Source organism: Bufo gargarizans, chromosome 3 (genome assembly GCF_014858855.1).
Source record: "Bufo gargarizans isolate SCDJY-AF-19 chromosome 3, ASM1485885v1, whole genome shotgun sequence".
NCBI classification, from domain to species: domain Eukaryota; kingdom Metazoa; phylum Chordata; class Amphibia; order Anura; family Bufonidae; genus Bufo; species Bufo gargarizans.
The window spans coordinates 317240077-317257491 of record NC_058082.1 but is presented as its reverse complement, the minus strand read 5'-3'; the positions used below and the strand labels follow the sequence as shown (position 1 = coordinate 317257491).

General features: G+C 47.5%; 1 protein-coding gene across 4 annotated transcripts in view; it reads left to right on the top strand.

The window, feature by feature from the left end:
• The window catches only part of INPP5B (inositol polyphosphate-5-phosphatase B), a 145264-nt gene that overhangs the window by 47667 nt on the left and 80182 nt on the right, over window positions 1–17415 (top strand). The window contains exon 1 of one of the 4 annotated variants that reach the window (XM_044287056.1): window positions 5139–5259. The exons of 2 other annotated variants lie outside the window; for them this stretch is intronic. In XM_044287056.1, coding sequence (XP_044142991.1) covers window positions 5223–5259 — 37 coding nt within the window. In that variant the 5' untranslated portion in view covers window positions 5139–5222. Of the gene's footprint in view, window positions 1–5138; window positions 5302–17415 lie in introns of those variants that run through there. One more of the 4 variants, XM_044287058.1, reaches the window with a different exon arrangement.

Below are 17415 nucleotides of genomic sequence, written 5' to 3'. Positions count from 1 at the left end.
CTGGGCATCCCTTTTTCCTTGGCAACCCGACCGATCAGCATGTAGTAGCATTATTTCACAACCGTTGACAGATGGTACGAGAGAGTAGAACTGCGAAGCAGCACTCCAGTATCCAGCACAAAATGGGCAGAGCTGTGTAGTTCTGCCGTTGGAACTACTACAGAACAGCCGATCAGCGGGCATGCAGGGTTTTAGACCACCACTGAGTAGATATTGATGGCCTATCTGGAGGCTACTCTGTCAATATGAAAGTACCAGAAAACCCCTTAAAAGACTTATGCACATGACCATATTTCAGTATGGGTCCTTATTGTACTTTTATATGCTTTCCAAAGATCTGTACAGTGGGGAAAAAAAGTATTTAGTCAGCCACCAATTGTGCAAGTTCTCCCACTAAAAAGATGAGAGAGGCCTGTCATTTTCATCATAGGTACACCTCAACTATGAGAGACAGAATGGGGGGAAAGAATACAGGAAATCATATTGTAGGATTTCTAAAGAATTAATTGTTAAATTCCTCAGTAAAATAAGTATTTGCTCACCTACAAACAAGCAAGATTTCTGGCTCTCATAGACCTGTAACTTCTTTGAGAGGCTCCTCTGTCCTCCACTCGTTGCCTGTATTAATGTCACCTGTTTGAAGTCACACTCCAAACTCTACTATGGCCAAGACCAAAGAGCTGTCGAAGGACACCAGAAACAAAATTGTAGACCTGCACCAGGCTGGGAAGACTGAATCTGCAATAGGCAAGCAGCTTGGTGTAAAATCAACTGTGGGAGCAATTATTAGAAAATGGAAGACATATAAGACCACTGATAATCTCCCTCGATCTGGGACTCTATGCAAGATCTCACCCCGTGGGATCAAAATGATCACAAGAACGGTGAGCAAAAATCCCGGAACCACACGGGGGGACCTAGTGAATGACCTGCAGAGAGCTGGGACCAAAGTAACAAAGGATACCATTAGTAACACACTACGCCGCCAGGGACTCAAATCCTGCAGTTCCAGATGTGTCCCCCTGCTTAAGCCAATACATATCCGGGCCCGTCTGAAGTTTGCTAGAGAGCATTTGGATGATCCAGAAGCGCATTGGGAGAATGTCATATGGTCAGATGAAACCTTGGTAAAAACTCAACTCGTCGTGTTTGGAGGGGAAAGAATGCTGAGTTGCATCCAAAGAACACCATACCTACTGTAAAGCATGGGGGTGGAAACATCATGCTTTGGGGCTGTTTTTCTGCAAAGGGACCAGAATTGAGATTAACTTTTGTTATTGACCAAATACTTATTTTCCCCCATAATTAGCAAATACATTAATTAAAAATCAGACTGTGATTTTCTGGATTTTTTTTTCTCATTAGGTCATAGTTGAGGTATACCTATGATGAAAACTACAGGCCTCTCTCATCTTTTTAAGTGGGAGAACATGCACAATTGGTGGCTGACTAAATACATTTTTGCCCCATTGTATCAGTTTTAACACGGGTCATATGGCCTCTGCAGCCAATGACTGGCCACAGCAGTTAGTTCACTGGTCATCTGAAGCATGGGTGACTCATGACCCCTGTCAAAATGGGTGTTGATGCAGGGACCTGAAGAGCTTGGGGAGCAGCGATGGAGCTGGAACCCAGTCAAGGGGATCAAGTATGATTACCACCATGGGTCTGGCCACGCTGGTGGGGGGGGGTCCTGTTACAAAGGCCCCGGGGTGAACAACCCCTTTAAAGTGACAGGGGGTTGGCAGGGCCGTATCAGCCATGAGCCAAAATGAGAATCTCGCCTCAGGTGGCGGCTGACCTGCCTCTAAGGGGGCAGCAGTTTACGACTCGGCACAGGAGCCTTAGGCCAGACACACGCAAGCGAGTTGAATGCATGTGTCTTCAGGATAGGTCATCAGTATGTGATCGGTGGGGGTTGGACACCCGGGACCCCACCAATCAGCTGTTTGAGAAGGCAGCAGTGCTCGCAGTAGCTCAGCGACCTTCTCTCTGCTTTTCCTAGGCTGAATGGGGCTGAGGACTAGGAGCAGCTCAGCCCCATTCAAGTGAATGAAGCTGAGCAACACCAAGCACGGCCACTATACAATGTACCGCACTGTGCTTGGTGAGCTGTGAGCACCGTTGCTTTCTCAAACAGCTGGTTGGTGGGTGTCCTGGATGTCAGATACTGATGCCCTATCCAGAGGATAAGTCATCAGTAAAAAAAATCCTGGAAAACCCTTTTAATTCACTCCCATCGCTGGGGTTCTTCAAACCTGTTACTGAATAGAAATGACTGCAATGATTGCATGTTGGGGTTCCCTGGGGCGCCTACAAAAAAGTTAAAAAAAAAAGTTTTAATAATATGAAAAAATATATATAAAAAATTCAAATCATCCCCTTTCCACAAAAAAATAAATAATCATAGGCACTACTGTGTCCGAAAATTCCCGTACTATTAAAAGTGTTCAGGGCTGAACCTGGATATAAGCTCTTCTTCATTCATTGACTACATATGAGTGGAGCATCGGAGCATTTGCCATACTATAGTATATCCTAAGGCAGTGCTATAGACCGCCCACCTGTGTCAGTGACATCACCGGCTCACTGCTAGGCGGAAGGCTCCACTGAGCATAGTGCTGGAAGCACAAACACAGCTCCGATGTGGGGATGTAGTCAATGAATGAAGAACAGCTTATATCCAGACGAGACAGAGGGGATATGATAGAAAGTTTTAAATACATAAAGGGAATCAACAAGGTAAAAGAGGAGAGAATATTTAAAAGAAGAAAAACTGCTACAAGAGGACATAGTTTTAAATTAGAGGGGCAAAGGTTTAAAAGTAATATCAGGAAGTATTACTTTACTGAGAGAGTAGTGGATGCATGGAATAGCCTTCCTGCAGAAGTGGTAGCTGCAAATACAGTGAAGGAGTTTAAGCATGCATGGGATAGGCATAAGGCCATCCTTCATATAAGATAGGGCCTGGGGCTATCCATAGTAATTAGTATATTGGGCAGACTAGATGGGCCAAATGGTTCTTATCTGCCGACACATTCTTTGTTTCTATGTTGTGAATGGCGTAGTGGAAATAAAATCTAAATGGCTGATTTGCCTTTTTTTTCGTCGATTTAATTGAATAAAAAGTTTTAAAAGTCCAAAATGGTATCAATAAAAACTACAGATCTTCCCCAAAAAATAAGTCCTCACACAGCTCCGTTATATAAGTTATGGGGGTCAGAATATGGTGATGAAAAAGATTTTATTAATTTTTTCAGTTTTAACTCATTTTTTTCAGTATTAATGATGTAAAACGGGTCAGTTTTACTGCATAGCGAGCGTCATAAACACAAAATTAAGACAACTGTGTGGAATTGTGTTTTTTTTTCCCCCTTTTGAGTTTTTTTTCCCAGCTTCCCACTATATTAGTATTCCGTTAGAAAATACTTGTCTGTCAAAAAGCAAGCTCTACGCTACGTGAGTGGAGGGGGTTAAAAAGCACACTGGTTTGCTGCGGCTTCTTCTCCAGGTTGACCTCCTTCTACACACAGCAGTAATGGCTGTAGGTCTTCTCCAGGTTGACCTCCTTCTACACACAGCAGAAAGGCTGTAGGTCTTCTCCAGGTTGACCTCCTTCTACACACAGCAGTAATGGCTGTAGGTCTTCTCCAGGTTGACCTCCTTCTACACACAGCAGTAATGGCTGTAGGTCTTCTCCAGGTTGACCTCCTTCTACACACAGCAGTAATGGCTGTAGGTCTTCTCCAGGTTGACCTCCTTCTACACACAGCAGTAATGGCTGTAGGTCTTCTTCAGGTTGACCTTCTTCTACACACAGTAGTAATGGCTGTAGGTCTTCTCCAGGTTGACCTCCTTCTACACACAGTAGTAATGGCTGTAGGTCTTCTCCAGGTTGACCTCCTTCTACACACAGCAGTAATGGCTGTAGGTCTTCTCCAGGTTGACCTCCTTCTACACACAGTAGTAATGGCTGTAGGTCTTCTCCAGGTTGACCTCCTTCTACACACAGTAGTAATGGCTGTAGGTCTTCTCCAGGTTGACCTCCTTCTACACACAGCAGTAATGGCTGTAGGTCTTCTTCAGGTTGACCTCCTTCTACACACAGTAGTAATGGCTGTAGGTCTTCTCCAGGTTGACCTCCTTCTAAACACAGCAGTAATGGCTGTAGGTCTTCTTCAGGTTGACCTTCTTCTACACACAGTAGTAATGGCTGTAGGTCTTCTCCAGGTTGACCTCCTTCTACACACAGTAGTAATGGCTGTAGGTCTTCTCCAGGTTGACCTCCTTCTACACACAGCAGTAATGGCTGTAGGTCTTCTCCAGGTTGACCTCCTTCTACACACAGTAGTAATGGCTGTAGGTCTTCTCCAGGTTGACCTCCTTCTACACACAGTAGTAATGGCTGTAGGTCTTCTCCAGGTTGACCTCCTTCTACACACAGCAGTAATGGCTGTAGGTCTTCTTCAGGTTGACCTCCTTCTACACACAGTAGTAATGGCTGTAGGTCTTCTCCAGGTTGACCTCCTTCTACACACAGCAGTAATGGCTGTAGGTCTTCTTCAGGTTGACCTTCTTCTACACACAGTAGTAATGGCTGTAGGTCTTCTCCAGGTTGACCTCCTTCTACACACAGTAGTAATGGCTGTAGGTCTTCTCCAGGTTGACCTCCTTCTACACACAGCAGTAATGGCTGTAGGTCTTCTCCAGGTTGACCTCCTTCTACACACAGTAGTAATGGCTGTAGGTCTTCTCCAGGTTGACCTCCTTCTACACACAGTAGTAATGGCTGTAGGTCTTCTCCAGGTTGACCTCCTTCTACACACAGCAGTAATGGCTGTAGGTCTTCTTCAGGTTGACCTCCTTCTACACACAGTAGTAATGGCTGTAGGTCTTCTCCAGGTTGACCTCCTTCTACACACAGCAGTAATGGCTGTAGGTCACAGGTGTTATTTCGCCAGCACACGCGGAATGTCACAGCAGCGGACGTGTATGTGCTGCGGTTCTGAGCGTCGCCGTCTGCCCTTCCACCGCCTCACCACAAACCTCCCCTTGCTCTGAGCGCGTCGAGCCTCTGTCGCGAGGAGCAGGTGTAATTGGCTGGCGCCTGCAGTGGGCGGAGTCAGACGGTGTGCGGGCGCGGATTGGGCGGATAGGGGTGCTGCGGTAGCGATGGGTGACAGGCAGGGCACACTGACAGCCAGGCAGGAAGAGCCCGGGAGATGTGCGCAGCCCGGGGGACGGAGCTCGGCGCTAAAGGTAGCGGAGCAGAGATGACCGTGTCGCCGGTTTCCCGCTGACGTGAGCTGTGTGGGTTAGGTTTAGTGCTGTGTAATTGGCAGGAGTTATACAGACTGTGCTGGTGGCCGGGGGAGTCCATTACCGCCGTGTTCTTATTACCTGGAGGACATTTTACTGTTTTCATTTAGATTTTTCCAGTCAGGCTTGTGAGCAGTGCTGTGTACTGTGCACTGGCTGCTTCTCACACACAGTGGTGTCTAGGGCGTTGTTCACATTGGCGTTCTTATTCCTGTCAGTGGTGCACGCTAGATTTGGTGCTGCTTTCTTATATTGTGGCAGTAGTGCCCAGCAGAAAAAACCCTGATTAGCGTGGTGTGGTGAGCCTGGTGATTTGGCGTCAATGCATAACATGGGGCAGATTTACTACCGGGGTGGCACCAATACAAGCATTGTGGCTACTTTCACATTAGCGTTAAGATTGTCCGGCGGTGGAACAGCCTGCCGGATCCATACGTGTGCCTCCCTGATGCCCGCACGGCCGCCGCTGCATCGCCCTGGCCTTCCTAGCATCGCAGGGGACGCTGGAGCGGCTGGTAAGCGTCACCACCTGCTATTGGCGGCTCCCCCCGTTGCCTGATGTTTTGATCCGCGTGACAGGGACATGCAGCCGCCGCTATGCGGGTATCAGAAGCTACGCAGCAGCTGGGGAGCGAAAGAAGTACAATCTATGTGAATGGCCTGGGCATTTAGGGGGTTGGATGACCCCTTTTAAGGGATAGTCCAGTTTTGGGATGAAAGTGTACAACCCTTTGGATCAAACTGCAATGAAGTGTCTATAGGTCAGCAGCGGTGAACAGGAAGCGCACGCTATCTCCTCATACAGCACCCCGCTCATCTGATAGGTCATCAATAGCCAGGAGAACCCCTTTAAGTGAATGGGACGAGCAGCTATAATTACTACATTGTAGACAGCGTGCAGGTAAACATTGAAGAGGGCACAACACTCGCGCAGTGCCCATCCTGGCATGTGCTCTCGATCTCCTGAGTAAATACCGCTCTGACCATGTGTGTGGTTGCACAGTGACGTATGAGATTTGTACAGCTGTCAGTCAAGGTCGAGGAGGTGGCACCTACTCAGGAGCATGTGCCAGCTCATTTACATAAAGAATAAACTTCTTTTTTTTGGCAGCCGTGGCAGTTATGGTTCTATATGTATTTAAAGGGATATTCCGGGAGGTAAAAGTTATCCCCTATCCACAGGATAAGGAAAAGCTATCAGATCGGTGGGGGTCCTACTGCTGGGCCCCTCACCGATCACAAAAACGGGTGCCCCGTACCCCTTGCAGTCCCCCTGCTGCTCCCCTGAAATGACTGGAGCGGTTGGTCACATATGCTCGTGCCTGCTAGCTTCATTTCTGTAGGAGTTTCGGGGATAGGAGAACGCTGTACTTGGCTATCTCCAGAACTGCCATAGAAATTAATGGAGTGACTACATGCATGTGCGACCGGCTGCTCCAGTCATTTCAGGGGGGCAGCAGGGGTATGGGGCCCCTGTTCTTGCAGTCGGTGGGGGTCCCAGTGGTAGTTTAGAGGATAACTTTTAACTACTGGAATACCACTTTAAGTGCACCAGGTTGTGATATTAATGGCCATATACTTCATTACAGATCTTGATTAATGGCCATTCTGGAAAACTCCTTTTAGGGTCCATTCACACATCCGTGTGTGTTTTACGGATCCGCAAAACACGGACAGCGGCAATGTGCGCTCTGCATTTTGCAGACCGCACATTGCCGGCACTAAGAGAATATGCCTATTCTTTTCAGCTATTGCGGACAAGAATAGGACATGTTCTATTTTTCCCAGAATTGGAAATGCTGACCCGGAAGTGCGGGGCCGTGCGGCTCCATAGAAATGTATGGGTCTGCAATTCTGTTCCGCAAAATGCGGAATGGAATTGCGGATGTGTGAATGGACCCTTATTTAGTAGGAACTCATTTCCAGGAGAGGTTGCCCTCAGGGTACGGCCACACAGTCGGGTTTCTGCATGCAGTTTTGGAAGCTAGGATCAGGACTGGATTATAAAAGGAGAGCAGGTATACAGGACAGAAACTACGTCTCCTAGCAACCAGGTCACATCCGGATACAATGCGTTTTTCACTGAAGCCCCTTTCACTTCTATGGAGCCAGGGCTGCGTGAAAAAAGCGGAATTTAGAACATGGTTATAAGGGAAAATAATAGCATTCTTAATACAGAATGCTTAGTAAAATGGGGCTGGAGGGGTTAAAAAAACAACAACATTTACTCACCTTAAAGGGAACCTGTCACCGGGATTTTGTGTATAGAGCTGAGGACATGGGTTGCTAGATGGCCACTAGCACATCCGCAATACCCCGTCCCCATAGCTCTGTGTGCTTTTATTGTGTCAAAAAACGATTTGATACATATGCAAATTAACCTGAGAAGAGTCCTGTCCCTGACTCATCTCGCCTACAGGACTCATCTCAGGTTAATTTGCATATGTATCAAATCGTTATTTTTACACAATAAAAGCACACAGAGCTATGGGGACTGGATATTGTGGATGTGCTAGCGGCCATCTAGCAACCCATGTCCTCAGCTCTGTAACCCAAATCTCGGTGACAGGTTCCCTTTAATCCACTTGTTCACGCAGCCCGGCTTCTCTTCTTTCTTCAGGACCTGGGTAAAGGACCTTTGATGACATCACCACACTCATCACATGGTCCATCACATGATCCATCACCATGGTGATGGATCATATGATGGACCATGTGATGAGCGCAGTGACATCACCACAGGTCCTTTTCCTCCTGCACAGCAAAGAAGAAGACAGAAGAGAAGCCGGGAAGTGGATTAAGGCGAGTTAAATTTAATTATAATTTTTTTTTATCCCCTCCAGCCCTATTTTACTAAGAATTCTGTATTAAGAATGCTATTATTTTCCCTTATAACCATGTTATAAGGGAAAATAATAATGATCGGGTCCCCATCCCGATCGTTTCCTAGCAACCATGCGTGAAAATTGCACCGCATCCTCACTTGCTTGCGGGTGCTTGCGATTTTCACGCAGCCCCATCCACTTCTATAGGGCCTGCGTTGCGTGAAAAACGCACAAAAGAGGAGCAAGAGTTACATAGCATCATAAATCAATATAATGGTATCCCTGGCAGTGCTGGGAGGTCAGGCCGGGTGCCTCACTGCAAGTCCACAGCGTGACACTAGCTCATCTGCAAGGGGCCTTAAATGTGCAACCAAACGGCGTGGTTGTACAAGCCGCAGCGGGCTCTAATTAGACTAATGAAGACCGCTTTGTTTAATCGGCGTGCATTGTTAATGACCACAGGGTATTAGGCCTCGTGCACACAAGCATTGACCGTGTGCCCACTGTCCGTAAACACAGACCCATTCACTTGAATAGGGTCCACACTGCTGAAAAGTGGTGCATGCTCTACTTTTTTGCGGTGTAGAGGCACTGCCAGAAAACCCACGAAAGGGCTTCTGATCCGTGCTTCCGTTCTTACGGATTGCAGACCCAGTCAAGTGAATGGGTCCGCATCCGTGGTACCATGTGCACATGGCCGATGCCCGTCTATTGCAGACCTGCTGTTTGCGGGCCACAATACGGGCACGGACCTGCTATGGTCATGTGCATGAGGCCATAAAGGATAACTGTCACACTTAGACCCTAATTTCAATTTTCATATATGTAGTTACTAATAACATGATATTCCAGAATCAGTTACTATTAGACTGACTTAACCCATATTTAACCGCCTCCGGACCACCTAACGCAGATGTGCGGTCCGGAGGCGGCGGCCCTGCGCAGAGTCACGCATATATGCGTCATCTCGCGAGGGCCGGGATTTCCTGTGAACGCGCGCACACAGGAACGGAAGGTAAGCGAGTGGATCTCCAGCCTGCCAGCGGCGATCGCTCGCTGGCAGGCTGGAGATCTGATTTTTTTAACCCCTAACAGGTATATTAGACGCTGTTTTGATAACAGCGTCTAATATACCTGCTACCTGGTCCTAGAGTTGTTGCGATACCAATTTTTTGATTCGGTTTCGATACCATGAAAAAGTATTGCGATACTCGATACCATTCGATACCACGCGAAAAAAATAAACAAAAAAAGCCACGTGCATTCCTCATTTTTAAAAATGGCGAATCGCGCAGTTTTTATTTTATTTTTTCTGTTCCGGCATTCACCGCCTAGATTTTTTTAATATATTTTAATAGTTTGGACTTTTCTGACGTGGCGATGTAATGTGTTTATTATTTATATATTTTATATGTGAAATTGGGAAAAGGGGGTGATTTATACTTCATATTTTAGTGTTTTTTGTTTGTTTTTTTTACACTTTTTATTTAATAACTATTTCCCCCTTAGGGGCTAGAACCTGGGATCTTTCATCCCTTGTCCTATTCACCCTGATAGATCTCTATCAGGGTGAATAGGACTCCACACTGTCCCTGCTGCTCTGTGCTTTGTGCACACAGCATCAGAGATGTTACCATGGCAACCAGGGCTTCTGTAGCGTCCTGGCTGCCATGGTAACCGATCGGAGCCCCAGGCTTACACAGCTGGGGCTACGATCAGAAGCTGCCACTGCACCACCAATGAGGGGGGGGGGGGAGAGGTCCCTGTGGCCACTGCCACCAATGATTTTAATACTGGGGGGTTGATAGGGGCCGGCGCACTGTGCCACCAATGATTTTAATGGGATGGGTGGGTTGAGGGGGGGGGGGGGCAATGATAACTACCTCTTTATACAGGAGGCGGGTACTGGCAGATCAGCGGCAGTTAACTGCCGCTGATCGCAGCTCCCTGTCAGGGGCAGGGTGCCGGCAATGCGATTCTGCTGCCGGCACCCGCCTCCTGTATGTGTTAAAGACTGACTACTGTATATGAGTCCAGACTTTCACTATCAGGCCACACAGAGCGGCGCCCAGCAATGTCTCAGCACTCACCATTAGTCCTGGGCGCCGCTCCGTTCGCCTGCAGTGCCCCATTACTGTCTCCTCTCCTGCTCCACATGCTGCTGATTACTATCGGAGCGATGGGAGGAGACATCAGATTCACTAGTGGGCGTTCCTTCTCCCTGGCTGTAGCGCTGTCCAATCGCAGCGCAGGGAGAAGGAACGCCCACTAGTGAAGCTGATGTCTCCTCCCATCGCTCCGATAGTAATCAGCAGCATGTGGAGCAGGAGAGGAGACAGTAATGGGGCACTGCAGGCGAACGGAGCGGCGCCCAGGACTAATGGTGAGTGCTCGGACATCGCTGGGCGCCGCCTCCGATTCTGCTGCCGGCACCCGCCTCCTGTATGTGTTAAAGACTGACTACTGTATATGAGTCCAGACTTTCACTATCAGGCCACACAGAGCAATGTCTCAGCACTCACCATTAGTCCTGGGCGCCGCTCCGTTCGCCTGCAGTGCCCCATTACTGTCTCCTCTCCTGCTCCACATGCTGCTGATTACTATCGGAGCGATGGGAGGAGACATCAGATTCACTAGTGGGCGTTCCTTCTCCCTGGCTGTAGCGCTGTCCAATCGCAGCGCAGGGAGAAGGAACGCCCACTAGTGAAGCTGATGTCTCCTCCCATCGCTCCGATAGTAATCAGCAGCATGTGGAGCAGGAGAGGAGACAGTAATGGGGCACTGCAGGCGAACGGAGCGGCGCCCAGGACTAATGGTGAGTGCTCGGACATCGCTGGGCGCCGCCTCCGATTCTGCTGCCGGCACCCGCCTCCTGTATGTGTTAAAGACTGACTACTGTATATGAGTCCAGACTTTCACTATCAGGCCACACAGAGCGGCGCCCAGCAATGTCTCAGCACTCACCATTAGTCCTGGGCGCCGCTCCGTTCGCCTGCAGTGCCCCATTACTGTCTCCTCTCCTGCTCCACATGCTGCTGATTACTATCGGAGCGATGGGAGGAGACATCAGATTCACTAGTGGGCGTTCCTTCTCCCTGGCTGTAGCGCTGTCCAATCGCAGCGCAGGGAGAAGGAACGCCCACTAGTGAAGCTGATGTCTCCTCCCATCGCTCCGATAGTAATCAGCAGCATGTGGAGCAGGAGAGGAGACAGTAATGGGGCACTGCAGGCGAACGGAGCGGCGCCCAGGACTAATGGTGAGTGCTCGGACATCGCTGGGCGCCGCTCTGTGTGGAAATAATCCTATCATTGGTGGCGCAGTGCGCCCGCCCCTCCTCCGCCCCTCTCTTCTCATTGCCGCCCCTCCTCCGCCCCTCGCTTCTCATTGGTGGCAGCGGCAGCAGCACAGGGGGAGGGAGGACAGCTTCCTTCTCCCCGTGCTGCTAAGAGAACATGAGCGCGCCGATAGCAGCGCGCTCATGTTCAGAGATACTAGACTGCGCAGAAGTCCAGTATCGAAAAAACGGAAATCCCGGTATCGTATCGATACCGGGACAAAAGTATTGATTGGGTATCGAAATTTCGATACCCGCAACAACCCTACCTGGTCCTCTGGTGGTCCCTTTTGTTAGGATCGACCACCAGAGGACACAGGTAGGTCAGTAAAGTCGCACCAAACACCACACTACACTACACCCCCCCCGTCACTTATTAACCCCTGATCACCCCATATAAACTCCCTGATCACCCCGCTGTCATTGATCACCCCCCTGTCAGGCTCCGTTCAGACGTCCGTATGATTTTTACGGATCCACGGATACATGGATCGGATCTGCAAAACACATGCGGACGTCTGAATGGAGCCTTACAGGGGGGTGATCAATGACAGGCGGGTGATCACCCATATAGATTCCCTGATCACCCCCTGTCATTGATCACCCCCCTGTAAGGCTCCATTCAGACGTCCGCATGTGTTTTGCGGATCCAATCCCTGGATCCGTAAAAATCATACGGACGTCTGAATGGAGCCTTACAGGGGGGTGATCACCCATATACACTCCCTGATCACCCCCTGTCATTGATAACCCCCCTGTAAGGCTCCATTCAGACGTCCGCATGTGTTTTGCGGATCCGATCCATGTATCCATGGATCCGTAAAAATCATACGGACGTCTGAATGGAGCCTTACAGAGGGGGTGATCAATGACAGGGGGGTGATCACCCCCCCTGTAAGGCTCCATTCAGACGTCCACATGTGTTTTGCGGATCCGATCCATGGATCCGTAAAAATCATACGGACGTCTGAATGGAGCCTTACAGAGGGGGTGATCAATGACAGGGGGGTGATCACCCTGATCACCCCCCTGTAAGGCTCCATTCAGACGTCCACATGTGTTTTGCGGATCCGATCCATGGATCCGTAAAAATCATACGGATGTCTGAATGGAGCCTTACAGGGGGGGTGATCACCCATATACACTCCCTGATCACCCCCTGTCATTGATCTCCCCCCTGTAAGGCTCCATTCAGACGTCTGCATGTGTTTTGCGGATCCGATCCATGGATCCGTAAAAATCATACGGACGTCTTAATGGAGCCTTACCAGGGGGGTGATCAGGGAGTCTATATGGGTGATCACCCCCCCTGTCATTGATCACCCCCCTGTAAGGCTCCATTCAGACGTCCGTATGATTTTTACGGATCCATGGATACATGGATCGGATCCGCAAAACACATGCGGACGTCCATTCAGACATTTTTTTGGCCCAAGTTAGCGGAAATATGTATATTTTTTTGTTTGTTTTTTCTTACAAAGTCTCATATTCCACTAACTTGTGTCAAAAAATAAAATCTCACATGGACTCACCATACCCCTCACGGAATCCAAATGCGTAAACATTTTTAGACATTTATATTCCAGACTTCTTCTCACGCTTTAGGGCCCCTAAAAAGCCAGGGCAGTATAAATACCCCACATGTGACCCCATTTCGGAAAGAAGACACCCCAAGGTATTCCGTGAGGGGCATATTGAGTCCATGAAAGATTGAAATTTTTGTCCTAAGTTAGCGGAAAGTGAGACTTTGTGAGAAAAAAACAAAAAAAATCAATTTCCGCTAACTTATGCAAAAAAAATAAAAAATTCTATGAACTCGCCAGGCCCCTCATTGAATACCTTGGGGTGTCTTCTTTCCAAAGTGGGGTCACATGTGGGGTATTTATACTGCCCTGGCTTTTTAGGGGCCCGAAAGTGTGAGAAGAAGTCTGGGATCCAAATGTCTAAAAATGCCCCCCATAAAGGAATTTGGGCCGCTTTGCGCATCTAGGCTGCAAAAAAGTGTCACACATGTGGTATCGCCGTACTCGGGAGAAGTTGGGGAATGTGTTTTGGGGTGTCATTTTACATATACCCATGCTGGGTGAGATAAATATCTTGGTCAAATGCCAACTTTGTTTAAAAAAATGGGAAAAGTTATCTTTTGCCAAGATATTTCTCTCACCCAGCATGGTTATATGTAAAATGACACCCCAAAACACATTCCCCAACTTCTCCTGAGTACGGCGATACCAGATGTGTGACACTTTTTTGCAGCCAAGGTGGGCAATGGGGCACATATTCCAAAGAGCACCTTTCGGATTTCACCGGCCATTTTTTACAGATTTTGATTGCAAGGTACTTCTCACACATTTGGGCCCCTAAATTGCCAGGGCAGTATAACTACGCCACAAGTGACCTCATTTTGGAAAGAAGACACCCCAAGGTATTCCGAGAGGGGCACGGCGAGTTCCTAGAATTTTTTTTTTTTTTGTCACAAGTTAGTGGAATATGATTTTTCTTTTTTTTTCTTTTTTCCTTACAAAGTCTCATATTCCACTAACTTGCGACAAAAAATAAAAAATTCTAGGAACTCGCCATGCCCCTCACGGAATACCTTGGGGTGTCTTCTTTCCAAAATGGGGTCACTTGTGGCGTAGTTATACTGCCGTGGCAATTTAGGGGCCCAAATGTGTGAGAAGTACTTTGCAATCAAAATGTGTAAAAAATGGCCTGCGAAATCCGAAAGGTGCACTTTGGAATATGTGCCCCTTTGCCCACCTTGGCTGCAAAAAAGTGTCACACATCTGGTATCGCCGTACTCAGGAGAAGTTGGGGAATGTGTTTTGGGGTGTCATTTTACATATACCCATGCTGGGTGAGAAAAATATCTTGGTCAAATGCCAACTTTGTATAAAAAAATTGGAAAAGTTGTCTTTTGCCAAGATATTTCTCTCACCCAGCATGGGTATATGGGAACACATTCACAGAACACAGCATGGGAACACATTCCCCAACTTCTCTTGAGTACGGCGATACCAGATGTGTGACACTTTTTTGCAGCCAAGGTGGGCAAAGGGGCACATATTCCAAAGTGCACCTTTCGGATTCCGCAGGCCATTTTTTACACATTTTGATTGCAAAGTACTTCTCACACATTTGGGCCCCTAAATTGCCAGGGCAGTATAACTACCCCACAAGTGACCCCATTTTGGAAAGAAGACACCCCAAGGTATTCCGTGAGGGGCATGGCGAGTTCCTAGTATTTTCTTATTTTTTGTCGCAAGTTAGTGGAATATGAGACTTTGTACGAAAAAAAAATAATTAAAATAAAATCATCATTTTCCGCTAACTTGTGACAAAAAATAAAAAGTTCTATGAACTCACTATGCCCATCAGCGAATACCTTAGGGTGTCTACTTTCCGAAATGGGGTCATTTGTGGGGGTTTTCTACTGTTTGGGCATTGTAGAACCTCAGGAATCATGACAGGTGCTCAGAAAGTCAGAGCTGCTTCAAAAAGCGGAAATTCACATTTTTGTACCATAGTTTGTAAACGCTATAACTTTTACCCAAACCATTTTTTATTTTTTTTTAATCAAAGACATGTAGAACAATAAATTTAGCGAAAAATTTAAATATGGATGTCGTTTTTTTTGCAAAATTTTACAGCTGAAAGTGAAAAATGTCATTTTTTTGCAAAAAAAATCGTTAAATTTCGTTTAATAACAAAAAAAGTAAAAATGTCAGCAGCAATAAAATACCACCAAATGAAAGCTCTATTAGTGAGAAGAAAAGGAGGTAAAATTCATTTGGGTGGTAAGTTGCATGACCGAGCGATAAACGGTGAAAGTAGTGTAGTGCACAAGTGTAAAAAGTGGCCTGGTCATTAAGGGGGTTTTAGCTAGCGGGGCTGAAGTGGTTAATAAGATTCAGCCCTTAGCAACCAGTCTGCATAAAACTGCAATTTCACTATTCAGTTAAGATGGCCGCCACTGCCCTCACCCTGAGGCTAATCCCGCCTGCCCTCACTAGCCAGTAACAATAGCCCCCCAAAAGTGTCAGTAACCACAGCCCTCCCCCCTAAAGGGTTAATCTCCGGCAGCACACAGGGGTCCTCTTACCACATGTTGCTTTCATTTATACACTGAGCAGATGGCTGATCTCCCTTCCCTGCTCTGCGCTGCTTCAACTCTGCATTCTCCAGCTCTGCTGAGTGAGGGAGCGTCTGCCAAGCGCAGGGACAGGGAGAAGTGCACACAGCCCAGGCACTGTTATCAGCTGCTGGGGAGGACCTGGCTTTAATCATTTACTTACAGTCCCTGGCTGTCAGTAATCTGACCTTGCAGGCTGCGTCCTCCATCCTTTAACACATAGATGGACCATGCCTAGCAACCTGATTTTAAGCACAGGTAAAAGTAGGCAGTACAGGGAACAAAAATGTGGAATTAAGGGGTAATTGAATACACAGTAAAAAATTGAAATAGGGCCACCAAGGAGATATTAATCACCACAATCCAATACTCCAAAAAATATATTACGACAGTTATCCTTTAAAGGTGCCATTAACGACGCAGACCGACTAAACTGTGCCGTCTTCATTAGTTTACTTACCATGTGGTACTCGTCCACAGCTCAGCCGCATCAAATACGAGCGCGCTGTGTGGTCTTAGCTTTAGCCATACGTTGGGGAGATTTATCAAACTGGTGTAAAGGAAAACTGGCTTAGTTGCCCATAGCAACCAATCAGATTCCACCTTTAATTTTCTCAGGAGCTCTGAAACATGAAAGGTGAAATCTGATTGGTTGCTATGGGCAACTAAGCCAGTTTTATTTTACACCAGTCCTGATAAATCTCCCCCGTTATGTTCAGCCATAACTGAAGTATTCAGCTTTTGTATAAAGTTTTGATCAGTCTCTCACCCCTCAACTTTCAGTTGATTAGCAGTCCCTTAGGGTGCGGCCACACGTAGCGATTCCGCTGCAGATTTTCAACATCTGAAATGTAAAACCTGCAGAATGAGGCCTAGTTCACACCAGTGAGTTCTATCAGTGATTGTGAGCCAAGACTAGGAGTGGAGCCTCCTCAAAGATGAGGTATAAGGGAAAGGGCTGCACCTGGTTTTGGCTCAGAATCACTGATGGAAGTCGCTGACCAAATCGCTGACGTGTGAGCGAGGCCTAAATTGACATGCTGTGGATTTAATACCCACAGGGCAAGTCAGTTTAGACCGCGAGCGGTCCGTGGTATCCGGGCCTGGCATCCTGCTGAGAGCAGGAGCGCAGGGCGTCATTGGTTGCTATGACGCCGTGCGCTTCAAGCTGCCGCTGCACTACAGTAATACACTCGTATATATCTACTGTAGTGCAGCGGCGTCAAAAAGCGCACCGCGTCATAGCAACCAATGACGCCCTGCGCTCCTGCTCTCAGCAGGATGCCAGGCCGGCATACCACGGACCGCTCACGGCCGTGTGCATTCGGCCTTACACTGCAGGTTTTCTCCACATCGCGTGGATGATATTTCATCCATCAGTCTCAGAATGTACACCAGGTCCTACTGTAACTGCTTGTCCTCTTCACCTACCAGAAGTGGCATCCCATAGATGTGGCTTCACCCACAGTCCCTGCCACTTATTGTCTGAGGGCTCATGCACACGACTGTATGTATTAATACAGATCCACAAAAAAACCAGATGACATCTGTTGCATCGTTTTTTTTCGTGGACCCATTGTAACAATGCCTTTTCTTGTCAACATAACTGCCAACAATAGGACATGCAGACATACGGACACAGTCATTTCTTATTTTATTTTATTTTTTATCAAGCCCCTTTGAAATGAATGGTTCTGTATATGGACCTGTACAAAACTGAAGAAAAATGAGTTTGTGCATGAGCCCTAATAGGTAGCCAATATGGTGAGCTCTCACTAGAAATAATTCCTCACAGAATCTGCAT